The sequence below is a fragment of the Nyctibius grandis genome, chromosome 31 (genome assembly GCF_013368605.1).
Source record: "Nyctibius grandis isolate bNycGra1 chromosome 31, bNycGra1.pri, whole genome shotgun sequence".
NCBI classification, from domain to species: domain Eukaryota; kingdom Metazoa; phylum Chordata; class Aves; order Nyctibiiformes; family Nyctibiidae; genus Nyctibius; species Nyctibius grandis.
The window spans coordinates 1,423,329-1,448,248 of record NC_090688.1 but is presented as its reverse complement, the minus strand read 5'-3'; the positions used below and the strand labels follow the sequence as shown (position 1 = coordinate 1,448,248).

The 24,920-nt window shown below is 49.9% G+C and overlaps 1 protein-coding gene across 3 annotated transcripts; it reads right to left on the bottom strand.

Moving 5' to 3' along the window:
- Nucleotides 1-3,541: 3,541 nt before the first annotated feature.
- SCAMP4 (secretory carrier membrane protein 4) lies at nt 3,542-23,984 on the bottom strand. 3 transcript variants are annotated; one of them, XM_068420532.1, is made up of 8 exons: nt 23,916-23,984; nt 18,819-18,889; nt 18,321-18,376; nt 15,385-15,513; nt 11,954-12,110; nt 8,562-8,663; nt 7,474-7,591; nt 3,542-6,749 (listed from the first exon to the last, which is right to left on the bottom strand). In XM_068420532.1, the coding sequence occupies exons 3-8, from the start codon at nt 18,325-18,327 to the stop codon at nt 6,573-6,575; spliced, it is 690 nt and encodes a 229-aa protein (XP_068276633.1). In that variant the 5' UTR covers nt 18,328-18,376; nt 18,819-18,889; nt 23,916-23,984; the 3' UTR covers nt 3,542-6,572. The 3 variants fall into 3 exon arrangements, with proteins under 3 accessions (XP_068276633.1, XP_068276634.1, XP_068276635.1); XM_068420533.1 differs by having other exon boundaries at nt 23,906-23,938; XM_068420534.1 differs by lacking the exon at nt 23,916-23,984 and adding an exon at nt 22,664-23,050.
- Nucleotides 23,985-24,920: the final 936 nt, after the last annotated feature.

Below are 24,920 nucleotides of genomic sequence, written 5' to 3'. Positions count from 1 at the left end.
CCACCGACAACGCTACGCCGCCGGCGTAAGCTCCGCGCGCACCCATGCGCCCCCCACCACGCCGCCGGCGTAAGCGCCCTTCCTGAATACCAACTCCGTAAGCGGAGAGGCCCGGCGGAGCTCGGCGCAAGCGCAGCCGACGGGAGGGTGGTGGCGCAACGGCGTTGGCGTAAAGCGCGTTCGAGAATAGGAGGCTTGAGGCGAGCGACGAGAGAGGGGCTTTGCGGCCGCGCCGGGCGCTTTACGGCAGCGCCGCGCTTGGCGGCTACCGGCGGCGCCTCCCTTTAACTCCCTGGTGCCCGGCGGGCGGGAGTGCGGCCTGGCCCGGCGTGTGGGGCCCGGTACGGGGCCAGCTCCGCTGTGGGGACAGGCCCCGGGCTGCGAACAGCCCCCCCTGTGCGGCGTAGGCCGCGGTATAAGGTCCAGCTCCCCCATAGGGGCCAGGCCCCGCTATAGGGGTACAGCCCTGCTATTGGGGACGGGTGCTGCTGCAGGATGTGGCCCCCGGTATAGGGGAGAGCACCACCATAGCCACCAGGATCCCGTATCGGCACTGTCCTCAGGGTGGGGTACAGCCCCATTGCAGGGAAGAGGCCCCATATAGGGCACAGCCCTGCTATAGGGGACAGGCCCCGGTGTGGGGGACATTGAGCCAGTTATAGGGGACAGGCCCTAATCTGTGACTGAGCCCCATGCTAGAGCACAGCCCCGGTATGGGGTACAGCCCCGGTATGGGGTACAGCCCCCAATACAACATACAGCCCCGCTATAGGGCCCAGCTGGCACTAGGGCCTGGCAGGGCAATCTCTGGGGAGGGGAATTGGGTCTGGGGGGTCCCACAGAGGGGACACGGCCACGGTAGCAGTGGTTGAAGCCTTGTGGACTCCTCCGTCCCACCCCACCCCATCCTGTGAAGCAGAGGGAAGTTGGGGGCCAGGATTTTACAGATGCTGGAGCCTTTCTGGGGACACCAGCCCCAAGCAAAGCTGCTGGTGCCGAGCAGGAGACGAAGCCGCTGCCGTCCCCGCTGCCTTGCAGGGGAGGTCAATGGGACGGAGCTCCAGGGGAGCCAGTGCCACCTCCAAAAGCCTTTTGCTTTCTTTAGTTTTGGAGTTATTCTGATCAATCATTCAGCCATAAAAATTCTCTCCCTGCGCTCACCTGGCGAAGGAGGGCACAGCCGGGAGAATCGTTTCTCTCGGTGGCACAAGAGCCGTCCCTGTTTGAGCCTTTCAGGGTAATGTTGCAGCAGGAGGCGCCTCTGGACAATCCCCCTGGTCTCATCTTCTTCACAGCATGGAATGGATTCACCTCAAAAATATTTTCCAGCAAATGAGTTTGGGTGGTTTTGGGGGAGACTCAGGTCTTCAGCCACCAGCATCACCCCAAATACCCATTTCGGCATTTCCAGCTGCTGAATCGATTCTCTCGCAGTTCCAGGGAAACGCTCTCCCCCCAGCATTTGTCTAAAGTACTTTTCCCCCCCGTAGGTGTTTGCTTCTAGAAGAAAATGCAATTATTTTTGAAAATTAGGAAAATCAAATAAGTTACTCCACACATAAAGCCCAGATGTTGCCATCCCGTCCCCATGCTGCGACACGGCGCTCCTCCTCCTGCTCCCGGCTCAGGAGGGCAGCGAGGGGCCGTGACCCCAAAGGCAGAGGAGGGGAATAAATAATAAAATTGCCCCAAAGTACCCGACGTCCTTCCCTATTTTTATTTGCACCATCCCGCACTGCAGAAAGAGGCGACGTCCAGCACTTTGAGAACACGCGAGTTGTTCAGACATTTGGTTTGAGAATTTACCCATCCTCTGGAGCGGGAGAGAGGGAAAGGAAATAGTTTTGATTTTATTTCAAGGCATATCTCCAGCGGTGAACACGGGGTGTGCCAGGCGTGGTGTGCAGAGACCTGTACAGCTCATGCTACGGAACCGGCTCAACACCGTCGAATTAGCGAGAAAAGCCGGGGAATTTCTATCGGGAAAACATCCAGCTCCAAACCCTGCCCTCCTCCCGCGGGCACGAGTTAATTAGGGCTAATTTGCAAGCAGACAACACAGAACGAACCGCTCTCGATCACGCACCGCTCTCGGTCACGCACAGAACAAGCTGCTGGGGGCGGGCGGATGAGACCTTCGTGCCGTGAAACATTCGCACTCAGGGCCTGGGAAAACCGAAGAGCGACAGAAACACATCAAGAACCAGACAAAAGAAAAAGCCGGGCCCTTCGCAGTGCCGATGCACCCCCAGGGGAAGAGCCCCCACCCTGACGCTGGGGACCCCGAGACTTTTGGGGAGCTCCTCGGGGTGGGGGGGATGAGCCTGGCTGCACAACCACCCCCTCCACCCCCACGCTTCGGGCTCCTTCCCCATGAACCTTGCCCCGTCCTCCTGCCGAGCCCCGGCTCTTGCGCAGGGAGCGCGGCGGAGGCGAACAACCCTTCGCTCCCGAGTGCCAAGGACCTGCCCTAGGAGCAGCTGGAGCAGGAGCTTAAAAGTTGTGCCTCGTGCTTCGCCAGGGGAGGTTCAGGTTGGACATTAGGAAGCATTTCTTCTCAGCAAGGGTCATTAGACATTGGACGGGGCTGCCCAGGGAGGTGGTGGAGTCACCATCTCTGGAGGTGTTTAAGAAAAGCCTGGACATGGCACTTAGTGCCCTGGTCTAGTTGACAGGGTGGTGTCAGGGCAATGGTTGGACTCGATGATCCCAGAGGGCTCTTCCAACCTGATTGATTCTGTGATTCTGTGATTCTGTGCTTCGATTTTGAGGGCCCGGAGGAAGAATTTGAGCAAAAGGCATTTGAGGCTGGTGCTCAACACACGGCTGGCACAGCAGCGAGCAGCTGTAGGGGGAAAAGTGAGATGCTGATGGCTGGGCAAGGGGGTACCTGGCAACAAGGCTTTGGAGATAAGGAAGACATTGAGATTAGCAGATGTCATATCGAGCAGCTGTAATGAAAATGGCTCTTTTAGGATTAAATATCTGCTATGGAGCGGAACTGGGGTACGAAGCCACAATATGGTGATTTGGGGCAATAAATTCAGAGTAATTCAGGTAATTTGGGGCTAAATAGAGGGATTCAACTCACTTTGCTGTCAAACAGCCCGTTTACTCCAGGAATAACCATCTCTTTCAGGGCAATAAACCAGAGAAGGCAGAAGCCAGCGCTGCAAGGGGCTGGTGTGAGTCTCTGCCCCGCTAAGGAGAGGCCAGGAAAAAGACCTCGACCCCGACACTCGGGAGATGGGACTTTCTCCCCACCACCCACACCTCTGTCCTCCATTCCCTTTGTTAGAAAATAACGGCAGCACCTTTGGTAAAGGCTTATGAGGCGTCTGTAAGAGTACAAACCACAGTGTGCCACCCTCGCACCAGTCCCGAGCACAGAGGATGAGCTTCACCCGTAAACGGGCTGTTCTTTTAAGGGAAAAAACCAACATGTGGTGGGAGACTTTGGAGGAAAAATCGAGATTTCACCATTCCCCTCTGCCAGATAACTCCGGTTACCTAGGAACAGACACACTTCTCCGATGCGGCCAGTTCTCATCAAGCACAGGATGAGCATTTATTGTCTTGTGATCAGGAGAGAAAAAAAAAACACAACACAAACAAACCCCAGAGCTCCACAAGCGACATGAAACATCGCACACGTACACGCCACGTGTGAACAAAACCGGGAGCCGGGTCCAGGTTAACGGTGTTAAGAATTCTTAGAAATTGAATGTAAACATTTAAAACCATACAGAGGAGTCCAAAAAAAAAATAAGCCATGGCAGTTCCGGCAGCGTGTTGAGTCAACTTTCTGGAATTACGGTTTCTGGCACTGAAAAGGATGGAGGGGGGGGCTGAGAGATGGCAGATCCCATCCAGAGGGGGTTGTTTAAGCTCTGGAGAGATCTCAGGCAGTGACAGCTAATGGGGCACGATTCTGGGGTCCAGCTCCAAGTATTTTGGGGAGCATGCTCCTAAGTACCCCCTCTCCTTGCATCAAGCATTTTCAAGGTGACTGAATGTGGGTGCTTCAAAACAGCCCCCAGATTATCCAAGGGAAAAAAAACCCCACAAACCAAGAGCAGCAGGATGCAGAGTTCCCAGCAGTGCTTCTCCTCTTGGTTCCTTTGAAATCTCCAGCCTGACACACTAAAAAAAGGACAAACACCAATCGCTTTCAAAAAATTTTGGCAAGAGGCTGAGGATGGCGAGGGGCAGGGCTGGAGGGAGCGTGGTACAGGGGTGCACCACGTTCTAGCTTCCAAGTGTGGCCAACCTCGCTTTCGGCCCCGTTAACCTCCCCTCGCTCTCCCCTAGTGCAGTCGTATTTCCAGGCAGTTCTTTTATCACTCTCTGATGGCAAGCGACAAAGAACACTTAAAATTACACTTGACACAAGACAGAGGCACCTAAAAGCTTGACAACGCCATGGGGTCGTGTTCTGTTAAGAAGGCTTTCAGCGTTCCTACTCACAAGCACGTTGCACACTCGCAAGAAAAAACCTCCTCGTGTTCGGAGGACGTTAAATAACCCAGACCCAGCAAAAGGCTGGTTCTGCAGCAGGGCGTCGGTGTTGCTTGTAAACGGAAATTCAGGGAGGCTCTGCCCTCTGATTCATGTTTGCTTTCGGTTTGGCCCCAGTACCAAAGGTGTCACGCAGACTCCAAGCTGTACTGCAGTTAGTATTTACAGTATGACACGGGGAAAGCTAATGGAGCAAACGGGAAGTTCTGCAGGGGCGATGGGGAAGGAAAAGTTCTCCTTCGTGAACTATTATTTTATTAGATAAGGCACATGTAGAGAGTTTTCAAAAGATCACTTGCAAATCAATTCCACCTAGCTAGGACAAGCTCCCTGTCCCCTTCCAGAAGCCAATTTTGTTTTCCATTTACTCAGTGTGAATTTGGAGTGACTCCACTTACACCATAACATCTCTGGCATCCCAGCCGCCAGCCTGCCAAGCCGGACAGGCTCTGGGTCTGACCCACGGGGTGCCCAACACCTCCCAAGCCTCCCCAGTGGAGCACTCCATCCTCTACAGGATCATTGGCCGAAACTTTCAGAGCCGAAGACTTTGAACACTCACTCCCTTTAAAAATATTGGGAACTGACCTCCCAGTTTTGACAGGTTTGAAAAAATTCACAGCAGGCTGTTGGGGGAGAAGAAAAAACTGCAGCCTTGGCTGCTTGGATCGCTGTGGGACACGGGGGAATTGGATGGCTCAGGCTACAGGAGTCCTGGATGTGCATGCATAGAATAGAGATGAATGATGAGATGGATGCAAGCTCTCAGGGAAAACAATCCCTCACAACAGCTTTATCCTCTCTTTAGCTGATTCTTGGAGAAAGGCAAAAATCTCTCTCTCCCTGCTTGTACATGGAAGGGAAGCGCTTCTGTCTGCACAGACACAGACCAGGTCTGCACAGCTAACATCAGTTACGAGGACTAACGAGCTTTCCTTGGTCTACCAGACCCCACTGCATCGTGTTTGGATTTCAACTACCTCAGCAAAAGGCAGAATTAAAACTATTCATTGTAATAGAATTACTCCCAAACCACACTTGGGCCCCAACACTGAGATCAATAATTCTCTTGCATCCAGCTACTGGCTGGGAGCCCAGAAAAAAGGATGTCCCAACGGGGCAAGGTGTGTACCGTAGTTGTGTTTCTTGGGTCAGCACAAAACCTGGATGGTTTGTGGAAGTTAGATGGCACAGAGGTCTCGTGCTGCCTACCTGTAACAGGGTGAACATCACCCAGGTAGCCAGGTCCAAAGCCCAATGCCAGCAAGCTTTTCAACAGTTTCCAGTGGGCTTTGAATCGGGCTTTTAGCGAGCAATCATTAACCAAATGAGATGAATCTGCACCTTTGAAGCACACAGATCTGGCAAAAACTTTTGGCAGCAGGGAAAGCAAGACTTCTAGCGTGACAAGAGTCCCAGCCAGACAAACGAGGACTCTTGTGGACTTCACATCTGAACACCACTCACCCACAGCAAGCACCGTCACCTAAAGGATTCTTCACCAGAGAGCGCAAGCGAATGAGGTTGTAGATTTTACAAATACCTTCGATATCACTAGTACCAAATAATTTAGGTGTTGCATTTCCCTTAGAGTGACAAATTCCAGATTATTCATCCGGGAGAGTAAACACCAGCTGCTACTAATGCTCTGTGTTCGTTACAACGCTGCGCGTTTGATGGGAACCAAGCAGGGAGGCGGGAGAAGGAGCGATCGGAGTAGTGTTCGCCGTCGAGGGGAAGTCAGCCTTTCCACGTGTGGTCATGAGAGGAGTCCCTCAAGCAAGGGCAGTGAACGGTTGGTTCCTCAGTCTGCAACAAGACAAATAACACAAACGAAAAAAAAAACTTTCTGATAAGGCCGTGCAGAGCTCCCGAGGCGGCAAGGGCTGACAGCACAGATCTTCTGCAGCGATGAGGAGACAAAAAAACCAAAACAAGTCCCCAGGATGACTGGGGTGCTTGGGGTGGGGGGGGGAATGCAAATGATCTTTTCAAATAACAATAATAAAAAGACCAAAAAGAAGAGAATCCAGGCAGTTTGCAGCTGTTGCTGCTTAAGGCCATTGGTTTCCCGGGGGATAGTTGGGCACCGTGGGATACTCTGGCAGGCTGTTCCCAGAAAAATTGCTGTACTGGGCCTCCCTGCTGGGGGGGTTCCTCCACGTGCCGCTGTTCCACTCGTCCTGAGCTTTCTGAAAGCTTCCACCAGCCCCTCGGTAGATTTTATGTACCTAATGGATGAACAAGAGAACAAGAGGAAAATCAGCAAGAGGTACCCACACCCCTTCCTGAGGAGAGCTATAGTCACTTTGGTACTATAGCATGTATTTGTTTCTCTCTTTCTGTAAAGAGCTACTTTTCCAAGGAACAAAATGTAATAATACAGGGCACAGAGGTGCAAATAGATAATATCAACCCAAGACCTGAAGCCATTTCAGCCACATGTTTGGGATTCAGGTTGGGGATCCCACGGCAAGGCAGCTAACCCAGGCCAGCGGGCTGAAACCTCTGTAAAACCAACACTGCTGCTTCAGCAGGGCTTCTGCCTTCTCTCCTCCTCTGCCATCAGCCTACGGAAGCTTCCCAGACAGCCCTACCTCCAAATCCTTCTTTCTGCAGAGACGTGAGGACCACTTCCCACCCTGCCACCCATCCCCACTGCAGGCCATCTCGAGATGCTTCACCTTTACCATCCATGACCATCCCAATGAGCAATGAAGCTTGCTTCGAGTGACGTAAAGTAACATCGCCACGCGAAATGGTGACAACACCCAGCCCCAGCTGTCTCGTGTTATCTGGATTTGTCCTCTAGATACTCTGAGAGACACCAACTGACTACACGATAAAACCTTTAAATGCAGCGATGGCTTAACAGCGGCTGCTAAGCTGCCTGTTCACATAATTGTGATACAAAGTGCAGATACTCCCAGTCAGAGAGACATCTGAAGCACCCACCCTTAAAATGCAGATGAACATTGCGACCGCTGACATTGTAAACATAATGGCAGGAAAAAGCATGAACACAGCAGCTGCAGCACTGGTGCTGAAGAAAGTAACGGCTGCCAACCATCCGCTGGAAGAAACAGAAAGAAACATCATTATAGTGCTCTCTTAAGTGTCCTTATTATCAGAAAAACTGTTTACTCACACCCAGAAATTACAAGGCAGCTTTAAAGCTCGTGAAAATGAAAAGAACAATGGAGAAAATGGACAGAATTAAATGCAGCTCAGGCAGGTATTTCCCCTAGATCTCAAATCTCGCTTGCCAGCATCCCTGGCTAATCCAGTCTCAGACCTTCAGGGGACAGCCGGCTGCACGGACTTTGCGAAGAGAAGATTTATTCCCAAGGTGCTTTTGGTTGTGCAGAGGTCGTGTGTCTAGAGACCAGACCTAGCAACAGGGAACATCAGGGTCCTATGATTTACACTGCATCTCTGTTCCTTTGCTGGCAATAACCAGGTAGGGCAATGGGAGAACATCAGCAGTTACGAAAATAAAATGCTATATGGAGTGCTAGGACTTTCTGTTATTTGTAGTTTCAGCAGGAATTGCTCTCAAGTCTCTAGAGGCAGAAAGTTAAAATGCCAAACAATTATAACATAACCAGGGACAGACACTAAAATGCTCCCATTTATTTTAGGACAACTCTCACAATACTTGCTCTGTAGGCCAACGGTGAGTCATCGTGCGCTGCTCACCATGTGCTGCGAATAATTTGAGGGTAATGCTAAGAGAGGATCAGATGAATCTTGAAACTGGCTGGTTAAATGGTAAAAAAGAAATGGACGTTGTAGGAAGGTGCTAAAAAGAACAAGCAGATGAAGATATCTGACTTCTGCCGATACAGCAATGAAAACAGAACTGTGTACTCCAAGAGCAAATATAATTATGCCACAGAGGAAAACAGAAAGCTTCTTCCACTCCACCCTGTACAGACTCCCACCAGTTTCTCCAAAGTTCACGGAAACAAGCCCATAGCCTGAAACTCTCAGGCACGGGAGCCGCGTACTCAGCTCTAAGACTGTAGGAGCATCCTCCTTACCACGCTCCCCATCCGGAGAAACCAATCGCCTGCAGGATCGTGAGAACGAACTGTGCGCCGAAGATGAAGAAAAAGGCCATAAAATTAAACGAGCTGTCCGACCTGTGAGGGAAGAGAGGAAGTTAGGGGGAGACTGGCACCTGGCTTCACACTTATGTGTGACCCCATGACGTACAAACCCTCAAATGTGGTAGCTCAGAAGAGATCCCTCTACAGCTATGTGCTTTGAAGGCTACTCCTCTTTCCCTGGCAGTGGAAGCACGCAGGTCCATGAATCATCAGCGCCTAATCTCTTCCAATGCCCCTGGCTCCTGCAATTGCTCTACCAAAGTAATTGCGTATGATGACGCATGAGGAGAAGCAGTCTCCTGCAGAACACAGAGTGCCTGAATCATTTCTCTCCCCAAACCTCTGAAGACAGAGCAGCCCGATACCTGTGCAGCTCAGCCACGGGCAAGGAGGCACAAGGGGGCCTGAACACTGGCAGGCAGAGTTTGCCCATACGCTAAAAGTGATCACTGAGCATGAGAATTCCAGCTGGGAATGTCTCAGTGGCTGCTCGTCATCGTGCTTACATGCCCACGGTTAATAATCCAGCTCTGGGATGTAACAGGAGGAAAAACAGCCCCAAGAGAAGCAGGTGGTACCCGTCCGGCTTTCGCATCTTTGTGGGCTCTACATCTCCGGGACGTATAGGTTGAGAAGGTCCTGAATGTGTGAGGTCTTTTAATTTATGCAGGTCTAACAGGCAGCATGAATATAGAATCACACAGAATCACAGAATCAATGAGGTTGGAAGAGCCCTCTGGGATCATCGAGTCCAACCATTGCCCTGACACCACCATGGCAATTAGACCATGGCACTAAGTGCCATGTCCAGTCTTTTCTTAAACCCCTCCAGAGATGGTGACTCCACCACCTCCCTGGGCAGCCCCTTCCAATGGCTAACGAACCCAAGCGAGAAGACTGGCCAGGTACATTCACGGTCTCTCCTTCATGGCTGCACTGGGGCACAGCACTGCCTTGCCCGAGTTTTGGCTCTGCTACAGAACTGCAGCAGAACATCTCCATCCTATTAAACCAGCTATGTCCATGAGCCAGCCTTTCACTGTAAGCCCAGGCACATCTAAAACTCCCCAAACTATCATTTTTAATTATATAAATGATTCCTGTTCTCTCAGGAACTCAAAGGGCCCATGATTTACAGAACAGATTTACAAAAACCACTTCAGTTGCTTATGAGGCAGCTTGGTGCAAGGGGGAGTTTACAAAAGAGCTCCAGCCATTCCCAGCTCCTCCTCAAACCCTGAAAGTATTTAAATGTTTATTATTTTAATTATTATTATTTTCATGTTTATTAGTATTATAATTCTAGCCCCTGATGCCTGAAGAGGAAATGAGGGAGGCAGGACCCCTCCAGCCAGACCCCTGCCGCTCTGAGCCACGTGCGTTGGTATGGTTATCTTTCATCTCTCAAAAGATGGCCACAGAGATGCTGTGAAAGAAATTTGCCATCCCTGACTATCCTCATGATCCCGCCCTTCAAATATCACCTCAGGGTAGAGCAATGTGAAAGAAAGACTTTAAACATGGGCTGTTCACAGCAGTGCCTATCATAATCCAATTAACAAGGATTAGGCTCGAGGCTGAGCCTTCAAACAGACTCTTGCAACTACAACCTGAAAGGGCTGGAGGAGTCTTCATTTGAAAGGATCTGTGGGAATTAGTGAGGATACACAGAAAAGGTGATTTCTGATCCAGCTTTCTGGTGCAGATTTGCAACAGCTTTGCCCTAGCGCCAAAGCTCTGCAGCTAATTTAATTTTGGATGCAGACGTATGACGAAGGTCTTACGAAAGCAGCCTCGCGGTACATGATGCCAATATTGACGGGCTGCCTCTGCCCAGGATGAGCTTAGCAAGCGGGTCTGACCTGGCTTTCTTAAATCACACCCTGCTGCGATCCCATGACCAACAGTGCTGCCCCACTGCAGTGTTTTTCAAGCCTCTTCTACAACTGATGTCAGAAGTCGATGATCTCTGGGCTTGCCGGCCTGTCCCGAGGGCTTATTCTTTTTTTAACTGTAGAAGTCTTTACACAGAGTAACCTCAGGGACCTTTCAGTATTCAGTTGCATAAACACATACAAACAACATTAAAGAAATAATTAGAAACGGTCCTTGTGAAGCCCAGAGGAGGTCAACGGGGAGAAGTAATTTTTCCCAGACTTCAGAATGGGAACTGCTCTTTGAACAGAGCTCTAGCCAGACTCGGAGGCTCTCGGGCTTCTGAACTAGGGATGGGGACAAAACCCTAGACCCAGAGGGCAAGAGTTCAGAGCTGGTATTTTCATGTCTTTTAATCAGATGAATCCAACCCAGTGGCCTTCCGTTTCCAGCAGAAATAATCCTCCCCTGTACTCCACGATGCAGTCACTGATGTTTTAAGCACCTCCAGTGCATGAACTGTCCAGTGTCGTTAGTATAGAGTGTAAATTCAAAAGAGCATTTAAACAATTAATTTAGCATGTGTTACATAGATAGGGCCCCACCTGCCAGCTCCCATTTCTATCAGCTGCTTTTGCTGTTATCTAAACCAACTCATCACAGAATCTGGTGAATAATCAAAACCCAGAGTATTCTGGTAATGAGGAACCCAGAAAGAGCTTCACCTTCAGAGTTCCAATCCCTGGCTGGTGTGTGGGGTCTGCTGGTGACCCGCAGTGGGACGCTGCGCAGGTCCCTCCCCTCCTCTGTGCCTCCTCTCCCTGTGTCAGGCTGGAAACTGCTCGGGACCTTCACAGCTCTGACAAACATTATGCATTAATGGCTGAATAATGCCCCGTGATCCACAGCAAGCATGAGCCAATGCAAATGATTATTAATTAAAGTGAAAACGTAGGATGGCTTTAAATATTTGTGGAGTTTCAGAAGGACTCGCTTCAGGGAACTGCTTTTATCTAAAAAGCAAAGCAGCCAAGCTCTCAAGTATCTAGAGACAAAACCCAGAAGAGTTCTCAAAAACTAATAACTTTAATAGTCTTCCATCAAAATAAACCTCACTGAAGCTTTACCAAATTAGTATTTATCTTGATGCTGTATTGATATGAGGGTGCTGCTAAGCTTGAGATATTTCAGTAAAATATGAATTTCACCCTCATGGAAGTGACAAACTACTTGCTGCTGCTCCCCTTCGATCCCAGGCAGGTGACCCTCAGTCCTACATCTAGTATTTAAAAGTAGCCACATTCTTCTTCATTTTGAAAGTAAACAAGACATTGAGACATCAATCTTTATCCCAGACAGACGGATCTCCGTAGGGGCACTCCCCAATAACAACACATCTCTCTCCCAGAGGGAACTGAAACAAAACTGCCTCGTGGGCTTCTACTTACCGAAAGGCTTTGTACACAGGTCGGAACCAGCAGACGTAGCCGCAGGGACTGAAGAGGATGAGCCAGAGGATGGCCAAACCAAAATTGACCCCGTAACCTCCTCCGATCCACCATGCCAGGCACGCAATTATATTCACTACCAGGGTGATGCAGTAAACTGTAAAGAGGGCAGAGGAAAGAACATGAGGTTGTGCAGCTTCATGTCTTCATGCAAAAAGGAAACAAACACCCGGTACTATAACAGGAAGGGTCCACGCTGCAGTGGGAACACAGCCGCTGCGAGCGAGTCGCAGGTTCCTGCGTGACCCCAGGCACAGACACATCCATCTCCAGAGGGGCTGCTGCGGCAGAGGGGCGAGGAACATCTTTGGGGACTTGCCAAAGGATGCAGAGCTGGGTAGCAACCAGTGCAACCAACACAGACTCAGTCCAGTATTCAGTCTACAACTACCTGAAGGGAGGTTGGAGCGCAGTGGGAGTCGGCCTCTTCTCCCAGGCAACCAGTGACAGGACAAGCGGACACAGCCTCAAGCTTCGCCAGGGGAGGTTCAGGTTGGACATTAGGAAGCATTTCTTCTCAGCAAGGGTCATTAGCCATTGGAAGGGGCTGCCCAGGGAGGTGGTGGAGTCACCATCTCTGGAGGTGTTTAAGAAAAGACTGGACATGGCACTTAGTGCCATGGTCTAGTTGACACGGTGGTATCAGGGGAACGGTTGGACTCGATGATCCCAGAGGGCTCTTCCAACCTCATTGATTCTGTGATTCTGTATTATGAATTTCAAGCAAGGTTTAATTCCCATTTGTAGCAAAACCCCTTTATGAGAGGAGAAGGGTGTAAAGCACTGCCCTGCACCCAGCCTCAGTACGACTTTGGTCTCTGTGCTTGCTGAGGCTGCCTCAGGAGCTACTACAGAGCCAGCACAGCGCCTTGCGGGCTCGCTCTCTGCTTCCCTGCGCCTCTGAGGAAGCCTGGAAGTTAGCTTTGGGGCTTGCAAGTGCTGCCTTGAGCAAGGGGATAAGCTAACTCCAATCAGGCTGAAAACACAGGACTACAGGGGTGGCTTAAAGGCCCTTTCACATCCCTGTTCCTGCCACGCAGATAAAAGGGAACCGTTGACAACGGCCCCCAGAGCGCACCAGTGCTGTGATAAGTAGACACGCACGAAATCCACGCACTCCCCTCAATACTCCAGTGACCCCTGCAGCTGTCCCTGCATCCCCCCAGGCTCTGCCAGGGTCGAAGAGGCTTTGCCCAATTACAAGCTCATGTTTTGGAAAACAGGTTGTAACTCTTAAAAAACTTCATGGTAACCTGTATCAATGAGCACCGATAAAGAGAAATGAGAAGGCGGAGGGTGCAAACAAAACAGACCCTTCAGTACTGCCTGGTGATGAGCTCACAGTAACACTTTGGACCCTGGTCTCATTTATTTAGTCAAAATTAAATCCTTGACTTTCTCTTCACCCGGCTAAGCGAACACGCCCTGCCCATTCCTTGCTTCACTACGCGTGGTGGCTCTGCAGCACGCCTGCACATCACTGCTTCGCCCTCCGACATCGACACCAGCCTGGCCTCTCCTTCTGACTCTTCTCTTTCCTCCTTCTGGAACCTCCCTTCAGGCAGCCCAGGGGCTGCAAAACAGCTACACAGTTGTGTGGTCATAAAATAGTATTGACACCACAGTCGGGAGAATCTAGAGTGGAAAGCATCCGAACTCAGCTGCTGCTTCTGACATACACATGACATGAGAGTTAAAATAAAACATTGTTTTACTCCAAAGAAAATTTCTTCTGAGTAGCTAACAACAAGGTTTTATAAGCAATGGCTTGATGTATCTTAATACTGGTGGGAAGAAAGAATTTTAATTATTTAAATTTCATTTATAGAGTAATTAGCTGTACTTCTTCAAATTTTTATTTTCAGAAGTAATTTATTCTCCAAAAGTTGCTTAATAAAAAAAAAACACCACCAAGCCAAGAGCACCTATAAAGTTTTAAGGAACTTCTGGTTCTCCCTGTGTATCTGGTAGGAGTTTGTTCTCCAGCAGTGGGAGCTCTGGTACAGGTTTCTCCAAATCACCATCCACCTTAATAAAATGTTCACATCCAATTAACGTAATGAGCATTCAACCTTCTAGCAACGACTTTTATGTTTCTATTTTTAACACCGGCCTTTTCTTGTTTACCACCTTCCCTCCATGTCTCCCTCTCTTCATCCCATCCCAAAAAGTTGGGGAAACCCCAAAAGAAAGTGTGCTGCAGATGGGAATTTAAAACCCCCGGTGAAAATGCCACGATAGCCTCGTTGCCCAAATGGCTGGCACCTTTCCAGCCTGCCGCTAACTGGAATGAGGGACGCTTTGTTTTAGGGAAAGGCCCCACAAAGGCAGCTTTACAGCGTGCACCGTTTAACCAGTTAGTCTGAAGGGACAAGCAGTTTCTTCAGGCAAGAAAATTACAGAGCTCATTTCAGCATCTCTAAAGAATGAAAAGAACAATGGAGCGATAGATTATGCTATTATTTGTGCACACAAATCTCTCTCATACACACATCCTATGCATCTGCAATAAAAACCGTGCCACCAAATGCATATCTGGCAGAAAACAAGCTTTCCTTCGGTGAGGAGGGTAAATAGGATGACAAGCATTTGGGGAAAAAAAGATAAGCGAGGCAAAAAGATTTTTAATCTTCCAAAGCCTTCCCTGTGGTTCTCTAGGGCTGCCACACCATGTTTGTTTATCCGATTTCATCCCTTGGAGAAGAATGGTCAATTTTCATTACTGACTTTTTGAATGGCTAAGCCAGACAACACAACCCCCAGCCAGGAGGTCTGTTCATCCAGAATATCAGCAAATCCCCAGCTGTGACCAAGAGGATCAGCACCCTTCTCCAGCAGGACGGGGATGTTTTGCAGGCTACGGATAGCTAAGGGGGAGACAGCGCACGGCTAGAAGATGCTGCCTCAGATGGGAAGGGAAATTTATAGATGGCACAAACAAGGGGGAATTTTAGCCAGGTGGGGAGACAGCAAGCAAACAAGCCACGTTTATTTTCTTGCCTAAAATTCTCCTATTCATCTTATTTTAGGTGAATTGGGAATTACTTTAAGAGAGCTATTTTTGGCAGTAAAACATCACTTGACATTAATAAAGGTATCAAATGTGGTCTGCTTTTTTCCTCCTCAAATTTACTAGTAGACTTTTCTAGCACTGATACTCTCTCCTTTCTTCAACAGCAGCTCTGCAGCAAAGATTCAAGGCACGGCAGCTTAAAATTTGGGCATAAAGTCATATTACAGTATTCTAAGAGGAATCATTGTTTCTCATCAACTAATTGCAGTCAAAACTTTAAAGCATGTAAGTCATTGAGATCTATGGTTTTTCACTACACATATACATTTTCTCAGCACAGGTTTCTTACTCAACTTACAGATCCATACGTGGTAGATTCTCTTCACCAGAGACTGATAATCGATGGGAATCTCATCAGCAAAATTCTGGTAGAAACACGGTTTCAGAGGGATAAACTTGGGGAGCGGTGGGAAGTTATTCACCTTTTCTACAAGGCAGAACACAGATATTAGCTGAGAGCAGAAACATTCTCATATGGCTGAGCAAGTGTAACACCCTCCACACCTTCCCAATACACACCCGTGGGCCTCTAGGTTGAGGGGACTCACAAGAATCGAAGGAGAAAACCACGGTCAGCCCTGGCCATTCACGTCACTCACTGCAGCGTGTTCATCCTCACTCTGGACATCAAACATTTTGGTCTCCTTCCTCAGCAGTGGCCACGACATTTAAACTAGCACATGGAAGGCTTAGAGTGAGGAATAGGAACGAGCTCATAAGCAACACGTGGATCTGATACCTTTACACCTCAGTGTAAAGTTGTGTGAAAGGCGCCGCGAGACAAAAAGCCTTAAAATAAGCTTCGGGATGAGGTTCCTCGTGAAGGGGGGAAGCAGCCAGCAACATCTGGGGGGAACAGGCTGCACAGAGGTTTTTAGTTACAACCTCTTAGAAAACCAAAGAGGAAAGGCTGGCGATTGTCCAGACAAGCGAATTTACCTCCAGACACAAGCTCTGAATTAAGTAGGTTTGCTGGCCTTAGGACCTGTAGTAGATACGTCCCTGTGACAGTAAGGAAGGGCGCCTTTGGAAAGCATCTCTCAAACTGGAATGTTGAGTACTCAGTACTCAGATATTATCCAGTTCAGGGAAGGCAAGCCAGAGATCAGGGATGATTTTGTTGTGACAAGACTCATGAATGTACCCTTTTTTTCTTTAAAAGTCAAGTTTTTCCTGTAAGGTTAAGCCCCAGCAGAAAAACAAAGGATAAAAAAGCTCTGCATTCAGATACAATAAATCAAACGCTGACAAAAGCGATAACGGTGAAGAAAAGCTTACCTTGGGAAGAAGTTATGTTTTAAAATCAAGTAATTAAATGCCTAAATCCTCGGCATTTAAGCTTCTGTCAGCTTCTAGACAGAGGCACAGAGTTGGCTGTGTATCTGTGTGAGCCTGGATGTGCCTTTCTACATGTTTGGGAACGTTTGTTCTTGCCTTCCAGTGCTGATTAAAGTTTGATTCCAGAGCATTGTGACTAATTGTCTCTAGTCTACTTCAGCCCCAGTAAACAGAATTAAAAACAACCAGAGGAAGAGATGAAGAATGTCCTGGGAAAACCTCCAAATGGCACAGAAGACGAGAGGAAATGTCTGAACAAGAACTGTCAGCACAAGAGTTCCCCTTCTCTTGCCATTATCTCTGTGTGAGAAGACATTTCATAGGAGCAGCTTCTTAGCTTCATTTGAAGGTAAGGGAAGAGTTTAAAGCTGTCAGCCATGCTTTAGGGAAGAAAAGGTTTTACTTCATGCAAAGGAAAGGCATATTTTCACGCAGAAAATATGGTGAGGATAACGCCCACTGTGAGGGCATCAGAACTAAATCTGGAATAATGCCTGAAGTCACCAGCCCAACTTGACTTTTCAGTAGACTTTTCCTTATAAAAACAAACATTAAGTCTTCTGCCTCTCCTCACCCATCTCCTCTAAATGCATTTTACATTCGTTCAGATGCCCTCTAAAACTGGTCTCAGTTACTGGTTAACACCTCCTGCTGACCCCATCACACGTAGTGCTGAAGTCCCACCACTGCTTTCAAAGTCCACAGGAATGTGGACTCCCCAGCACTGATTTCCTGTTTGCTCTCAACACCTAATGGCCTTGCTCCTGGACAGGGTCTCTCAGCAGCCTACAAAAGGACACAGCAATGCTGGATCAAAGGAAAGAAAGGAGGCACAGCTTTCAAAGCTAAAGAGACAGCTCTCTAGGGAAGTTAGGAAGACCAAGATTAACCAACCCCACTAAAAGCAGATTCTTTAACAATCCTTTTTTTTTTTTTTGAGGGATGAGGAAAATTTCATCTGTCCCTCTTCAACAGCTCAACCTGCAGCTAGTTCCTTTGGTTCTGCTCTCTTCCATTTTCTCTCTCCTACAGCACGGATCTGTCATGGGCAATAGAGCCGCTGCCAGCCCCTAGTGCAGAAGCCCCCAAACGGTGGGACCAAAACCAACTGACCTGCTGGGCACCAGCCACTGCAGTTTGGCATTTTTCAAGCTCACAAAATGCTCCAAGTACTTCCACAATTGTTTGCTAGGTACACAAAGATCAGGATTACACCTCTTCTCTCTTGCTGCCCAGCAGCCAGATGACCACTTTTCCCCACCCAGACACCCTGCGGTTTTCAACTGTTCTGGGTTATTTCCAAGAACAGACAAAAGAAATCCTATTAAAATATCCACTTTCATGTCTGACTGCATAGCTTGGAATGCTACAGCGCTCCCATCAACGCTAGGATCCACACATTAGATCAGCAAGCACAACCCATGCTTTCAAAAACCAGACTGTGTTACCAAGGAAGAGCAGCTGTCTGCAAGTCCCTGGCTTTCTCTTATCTTAAAAAAGTTGGGAGGAATTTTGTTACTAATTTCACTACAAGTAAAATTAAGATGTATTAATATCAATAGTACAGCTAGGAATGCTGTGGAAAGCTGTTTAGCCTCTCTGTAAGGAAAGAATTATTCTCATGTACTTTTTTGTGAATAAATGCCATCCTCATAAAGCTTTCAGACGAGTCACACCTGAGCCTTTATCGCTCGAACAGTAACTTCAGCTGACAAACCTACAGTGGATACAGCGTAAAAGTGAATGCGACCAAGGTAAGAAAAGAGCTTTAGGATCACTAAGATCTCAGGAAGGGACACATGTCGCATGCCTGGTGCGTTACAGCTATCACAGCGTACTGAAAAACACTCTCTGAAGCTCTCCTCCCTACATTGCCGTATTTTGAGGTGCTCTTACCTGCCATTTCTATTGGGAGTGTTCCCCGGGGAAGTTTCAGACAGATGGCAACAGATCTATTGGAGAAAGAAAATCAGGTCAGCACGTGGCACTAACCAGCACCCAAGGAATCTCCTGGAATCAGGAGTATCTCCGGCACGATGCTCGACAGACCGTGAGCCCAGCGTTCCCCCTACAAACTACTTGCCTCTGGTTGCCCAAAGCAGGCACACCAGAACCTTACAGAAAGGATCACGATTTCTCCTTGTTCATATAAAGCTCCACCTGGCAGCATCTCCTTCAGCACAACCCCACCGTCAACAACTTTTCAGGTTTGTATTATTCAGCAGCAAACAAACGTGCTTTTAGCGGTACCTGGCGAAGGCTGAGGGTGCACTGAGAGCCCGTGCCAGAACACGTGTACCTCCCAGCTGCAGCCAGACAACACGCCGAGGCAGACAGGTCTGGGTGGGACCCAGCAAAGCACATACATCAGAAGAGAAATTTGTACAAGCTCACCAGACTTAACGCCTCATTTAGGTGTTGAGATGATCTGTTGGCTCCTGGCTCTCTGTGGACCTTCCCAAGCGCTGAAACAAACAGATAATCACTGTTAGCTGGGAAGTAAACTGCTGTAAAAAAAAAAATCAGCTGGTACACAAGAGTTATCAAGAATGAAAGAAGCTTAGACTAAAAACTGCCCCTACAACAACACAACAAACGCCACACGCTGCTGCCGGCACCGAGGTCAGAATAGCCGCGTTGTACCCAAAGCCCACGGGATTTACAGCAGCTCATCGCCCTTTTCTGCACCTCTGTGCTGTCCTCCTGCGTGCCCCGCGTCTGGTCTGGAGGTTGCAGAGTTTACACTGGCACAATTAGTTTGTTGGGGTCGCATTTCCTTTCCTTTTTAATTGAGCTGTTCTAGCACAGTCCTTGGTGGAGACAACGGCATTCTGATAAGCAGTGGGACGTGCACAGGCAGCTTATTCTTCCTGTACGTAGAGATGCAGTTATACACAAGCTTAACTCTGTCTGCATTGAGGAGAACATATTATTTCGCTTGTACCGGTCCTGTCCCCTAAGACAGGAAAGCCATGTCAGTAGTGAGCTGTTCAGGGCCGGGATTCCCTGGTTAAAGGCTGGCACGAAGGCCCTTCACAGCTGAAGCCTCTGGGCTTTCCCACGCTACAGACATTACCCAGTGTCTGACAGGCGTTTTATAACTTATGATTTAGAAAGGGAAGCATTTTGCTTTGCCTTTTTTAAACGTGTGAATAGAAAATAGAGTATGAAGACAGTTAAGAATACAATTAAAACTTCGCCCCACCCATTTGCAGCTGCTCCCAGCACATCTGTAAATGTGGGGGGGGGAAGAACAAACGCCACATGAACACCAGTCAGGCTAATGCACTACGAGAAAAGAATCTTTCACCAAAAGATGAGCAAACGGGAAGGTCCACCTTCAGAAGAGGATTATTTCGTTCAGGTACTTCAGTGCCAGTGTCTTACAGCTGCAGACGGTGGTGGGTATCAGTCTGTCCACTGGAAAAGGGACCAGAAGGAAAGACCGAGGGACACAATCCTGGCTTGACAGAGGCATTGTGGCCAAACAGGAGCTCTCTTGTGCCCTCCCTTCTCAGGGAGACAAGTGTGGTGCTGTCGAGTGGCTTTAACTCAAATAAATCAATAAAAAAACCCAGAGAAAGCAGCATTCTGGTGATCCACTCCGTTCTCATCTTACCCAGCTCTTCTCATCTACCTGCTCATTTCCTGATAAATCTCAGCCACGGTTTAATGCTCTGAAGACCGAGTACCTTATCACGGAAAGAAGCTATGACAGAAACTACCGAATCTTCCTCTCTTCAGCAACCTCTGCTTTTATGAGTAATCTCACAGAAGTTCCTGGGACAACAACTGTAATTTCCCTATGAAAGATGTGGTTTGGAACCTACAATGGCAAGCTCAAACCTTTTGCAGGCATGAACTCAAGACTCCAGGCTCCGACCCAATGATATTTTTGTTTACCGCTCTGGATACACTCGCACAGGAGTCACTGTTTTCATACCTCCCCAGCTCACCACTTAATTTAGGCAGGATTTCTGCAAACTCTTAATTGCAGGGTCTCAGGATAACAGGCCTCAGATGTTCAGTCAGGGAAAAATTTTGTGTGTAATAAGTGATGACGTTGCTCAGCTTGGATGGCCAGTGGCTAAAACTCCTTTAAGGGGGGTAAATTCACTGTATAGCCTAAACACCCTCAAGTCACGCTCCAGTTGCGAGATCCTGCCATAAGGAAAGAGATTTTGCAGCAAATACAGATAAACAGGTAGGTGAACAGGTACCATCCAACCAGGCATGAATTTGTGCAAGATTCATATAAAATAAGCTCTCTATTCACCGGAACGTTTGTAGTTTAGTTGGGAATAGACAAAACTCAACACCCTGCACGTCACTGCAGAGATTTCTTCCTATATAATCCACTTTTTGCAGAGGGAGGAAAAAACCACCCAAGCTAAGGAAACCACGGCGTGAAGCAAACTTCCTTTTTTCCACTGTGCTCATCCGCGGTCAATGAGTAACTCCCAAGTTCACAGCCCAACACACGACTCACACGAGCCCACCGGAGACAGTCGGAGCTTTTCTTCACCAGTATTTCCGAGACAAAAATGCCCCGTGTCATTTTAAGAGACAGCATTTTCCTTTTAAACCAGGACACGGACGCAAGCAGCACTGTTTTTCCAGGCGGACAACAACGTGAGTACTTTGAACAGGACTTTCGTGTGAAACATTTTACCATCTCAGATGAGGGAAAATTTTGTGAAGGAATTTTGTGGCAATCTGCTTGAGGTGCATTGTATGACCGCGTGTATGTTACTGCTTTGGCCCCTTGTTTGATATAAAATTTGTTCTGCCTATATTACAGTAAAGAGTTTTTAAAGTTTTGATTATTTCTCACTACTTCTTTCTCCAAAAAGAGAGAAAGGTGGTAGGAGAAATAAAGGACAGGCCAAAAGAGGAGCGCTGACAGGGAGGTGGGAAAGCAGAACTCATTCCTGCTTCACCATAAACCAACCTGGTGACTTGGGGCAAGTCCCCTAAGACCAGATTCACCGACACCGGCTCCTCTCGTGCCACCTGCAGATGTCCCAGCCAAACTCAGAAAAGCCCGACACCCTAAGCTTTCCATCCAGCAAAATCCACCAGCTTCTGAAGTCTTGCTTTAGGATATTTTCTCTACTGCTTTTATATTTTCATTTCCATACGATGACTGTAGCGAGACCAAGAGCTTCTACGCAGATCTGTACTCCAGGGTTTAATCTAGAGTACTCTGCCGAAAGCAAATCGAGGGGCAGAATCTGCACGTAACAGCAACGGCAGAACTTGCCAACGCTCCCTCATAAGACAATGATTCAATGTCAGAGCACAAGCGGAACAAGAAGACCTGGGCACAACACACATTTCCTGAAAGTGGTTCAAGCTTAACCCTCTGGTGAGGGCTATCACTGCAGACCAGGCTTTCAGAAGTCACATCACGCTGCAAACCAGCAGACCCCAAACATTTCAGAAGAGCAAACAGCCTAAAAGCAAAGGCACCCCGCAGGGATCCGGGAGACGTGGATTTGAAACCCCCAGGCTAGGCAGGGAACCAGTGCAGCCTCCAGCACTCACAACACAAGCGAATGCCTTGCTCGTAAGCCTCTCCAGTTGCATTTAAAAAGAAAGCGGTGACTCTGCACTGGTTTTAAGGAAAAAAACTGCTTTTAAGTATCATTCAGATGCCCAAAAAGCCGCCCAGCACAACCAGTGAGAATGGGGAAACTTTATGGCAGCACTGTCGCTGAGAAAACACCCAGGGAACAACACAGATAGCAAGGGTTAGCCTCCTCCCACGTCAGCCCGACAGACAGCTCCAAGTGATGGGAGCCCCTTGGGGACACCTGGCTGTACAGGGCATTTTCCTGCCCCCTCTCCCCCTCATCTCCCATCCTGGAGCTTGTGAGAAAGCACAATCGGAAGCAATTCCCCTCAGGTCTCTCCCAGCCTGTTTACACAGCCATATCTAGTGCCTCAGCAGATGGGCTGAAGCCTTAATTCAGGTACTATGGAACCCACAGCAGACAAATATTGACTTTGGGACAACTGCTTCCAGAAGTAAAGCTCAGCCACTCAGGGGCAAAACCACAGAAGGCTCAAGAGGAAAAGACAAAGCACAGAAACACGCATGTTCACAGCACAAGCCTGTTCCACCGCTTGTCACCTACTCAGACTGGCCTCATGTAGAAGCCCTGGGCTGCAGACAGGACCAACATTAGCTGGCCCAGAATAACACTAAAAAGCAGATAAATTAATCCATCAATTACCTGCTTAATTTCTAACTTCCTGCTCTCTTCATCACAGGTTCAGAGAAGAGTTTCCTGAGCTAGTTAATGCTCACAAAAAACTAAGACCAGAGAGGGAGAGGGAAAAAAAATTACATTGTCTGTGTTCTGTCTTTATTGAGGGCAATATGTGAAAGAGCTGGTACCCAAACCACACACGTCAAAAACCTTCACTCTCGCTTCTCGCAGTCCCTGGAGAATCACTCAGTGCAGCCGGTCTGTGCTCACCCTGCCCCGAGTGCACCAGCCTCACCCCCTGGCCTGCCCTGCGCTCCCCTGGCAGCCCCCAAGCGCTGGCCCTGGCAGACATGTCCCGGCCGCTGGCCCTACACAGCCAAGGCAGAAAGCAGCTGGGAGAGGCAAATTCCTGAGCACCCACTGGGGAGAGGATGGAGAGCGTAGCTGGGGTGCTCGCAGCCCCCGCGAGGATGGCAGCCGCCTCCATACCCCCGCCGTCGTGCTCCACGGGACCCCCCTCCCCGCTCTCCAGCACCGCCCGCCCCCGCTGCCCCCAATCGCTGCTCCCACCAGAGCTGACCCCAATCCCTCCCCCGCGCCAGGGCTGTCCCCGATTCCTCCCCACACACGCACCATCCCCCCAGGCCTGTCCCCAATACCTCCCCAAGCACAGGCTGCCCCGATACCCCTCCCCTGCCGCCCCCCCCCGCTGTCCCCATTACCCCCATCGCGTTGTCACACAATCAGAGACTGGTTTGGGTTGGAAGGGACCTTACAGACCATCCAGTTCCAACCCCCTGCCATGGGCAGGGACACCTTCCACCAGACCACGTTGCTCCAAGCCCCATCCAACCTGGCCTTGAACACTGCCAGGGAGGGGGCAGCCACAGCTTCTCTGGGCAACCTGGGCCAGGGTCTCACCACCCTCACAGTCAACAATTTCTTCCTAATATCTCATCTCAATCTCCCCTCTTTCAGTTTAAAACCGTTCCCCCTCGTCCTGTCACTCCATGCCCTTGTCAAAAGTCCCTCTCCCGCTTTCCTGTAGCCCCTTCAGGCCCCGTCCCCAGGGCTCTCCCCGTTCCCCGTCGCCTGCTCCCCCGCCCCGGGCAGGCCCCGTTACACCCCCAGGGCTGAAGTAGCTCAGTCACCCCCTCCCCTGGGCCGGGCCCGCTGCACCGCGACTCCCCGCGGCCGCCCGCGCTCCCTCCCGACCCCCGTCTCCCCCACACTCCCCTGCCCCGCTGCCCCCGGCCCGCCGCTCACCGCTGCCCACCTCAGCCGGAGCCCCGCTCCCCCGAGCCCGCCGCGGGGCACGCTGGGAAACAGAGTCCCGCCAATGGCCGCCGCCGCGGCGCTTCCGGCGGGGAGGACTACACTTCCCAGCGTACCCCGCGGCACGCCCCCGTCACGTGAGGGGGCCGGCGGCTGCAGGGCGAGGGCTGAGGCGCGGCCGACTCCGCTACGGGGGCCGAGAGGGACAGAATTGGGCGGGGGCGGGAGGCGCCATGGGCCGGGCCAGGCCTGGGCGCTGTCCCCGTCCCCGTCCCCGCCGAGGAGGCTTTGCCGCCCCCTCAGGGGTGGGTTTACGACTGCCCGGTCCCCACACGGGTGCGCGGGTGCCTCCGAGGGGTGGAGGCCCCTCAGCCGTGGCGCCAGGCGGGGGAGCTGCGGGCGGCAGGGCTCAGGCCTGTGCGGGCCTGGGTGCCCCTCGCCCCGACCCCTTCGTAACTGTGAAAAACCCCGCGCCTCAATGTTGGTGTTGGGGTTTTTTTTCAGATAAACAGAGAGGGTTTGGGACGGGGGGTTGGTGCCGTGGCCATCCTGGCAGCACCCTGCAGGGGACACGCTGGCGCCAGAGCTGCTTTGGAGGCACCCACGGGCTCCGGCTCCCCACGGCGTTACGGCATCCCGCTGTCGGCCCCTCTGCATGTGGCCACGTTTGAGTTCCAGGGTTAGTTCTAACGGTTGGTAGGTGATAGCTGGATGCGGGAGCTAGGGCTGTGTGGTCATTGAGGACGTTGCTATTCGTAACATCTGTCATTAAACGTTGATTTCACTTCTGAGTAAGTCAGGTAAATCAGCAGCAGCAACAACGGAGCTGGTGCTCGGTGCTTGGGTAACTTCCCTCCTTCAGCAAAACAGGGTGGTGAAGGTTGAACTGACAAACGCCTCTGAAATGTTTGTGCTGACAGCAGTGTACTGGGAAGCCCCTCCCAGCCACACTGACAGCTGGATTTATACATTTCTGTTTGGTTCTGTAGCTCCTTAACTCCTTATT

Excerpts from the sequence above, each read along its gene's own strand:
- SCAMP4 (XM_068420532.1), bottom strand. Across the intron at positions 12,111-15,384 it reads AATCTACCACGTATGGATCT|TTTACTGCATCACCCTGGTA; the intron begins GTAAGTTGAGTA and ends CCCTCTTTACAG. Across the intron at positions 8,664-11,953 it reads CCTGTGTACAAAGCCTTTCG|GTCGGACAGCTCGTTTAATT; the intron begins GTAAGTAGAAGC and ends CTTCCCTCACAG.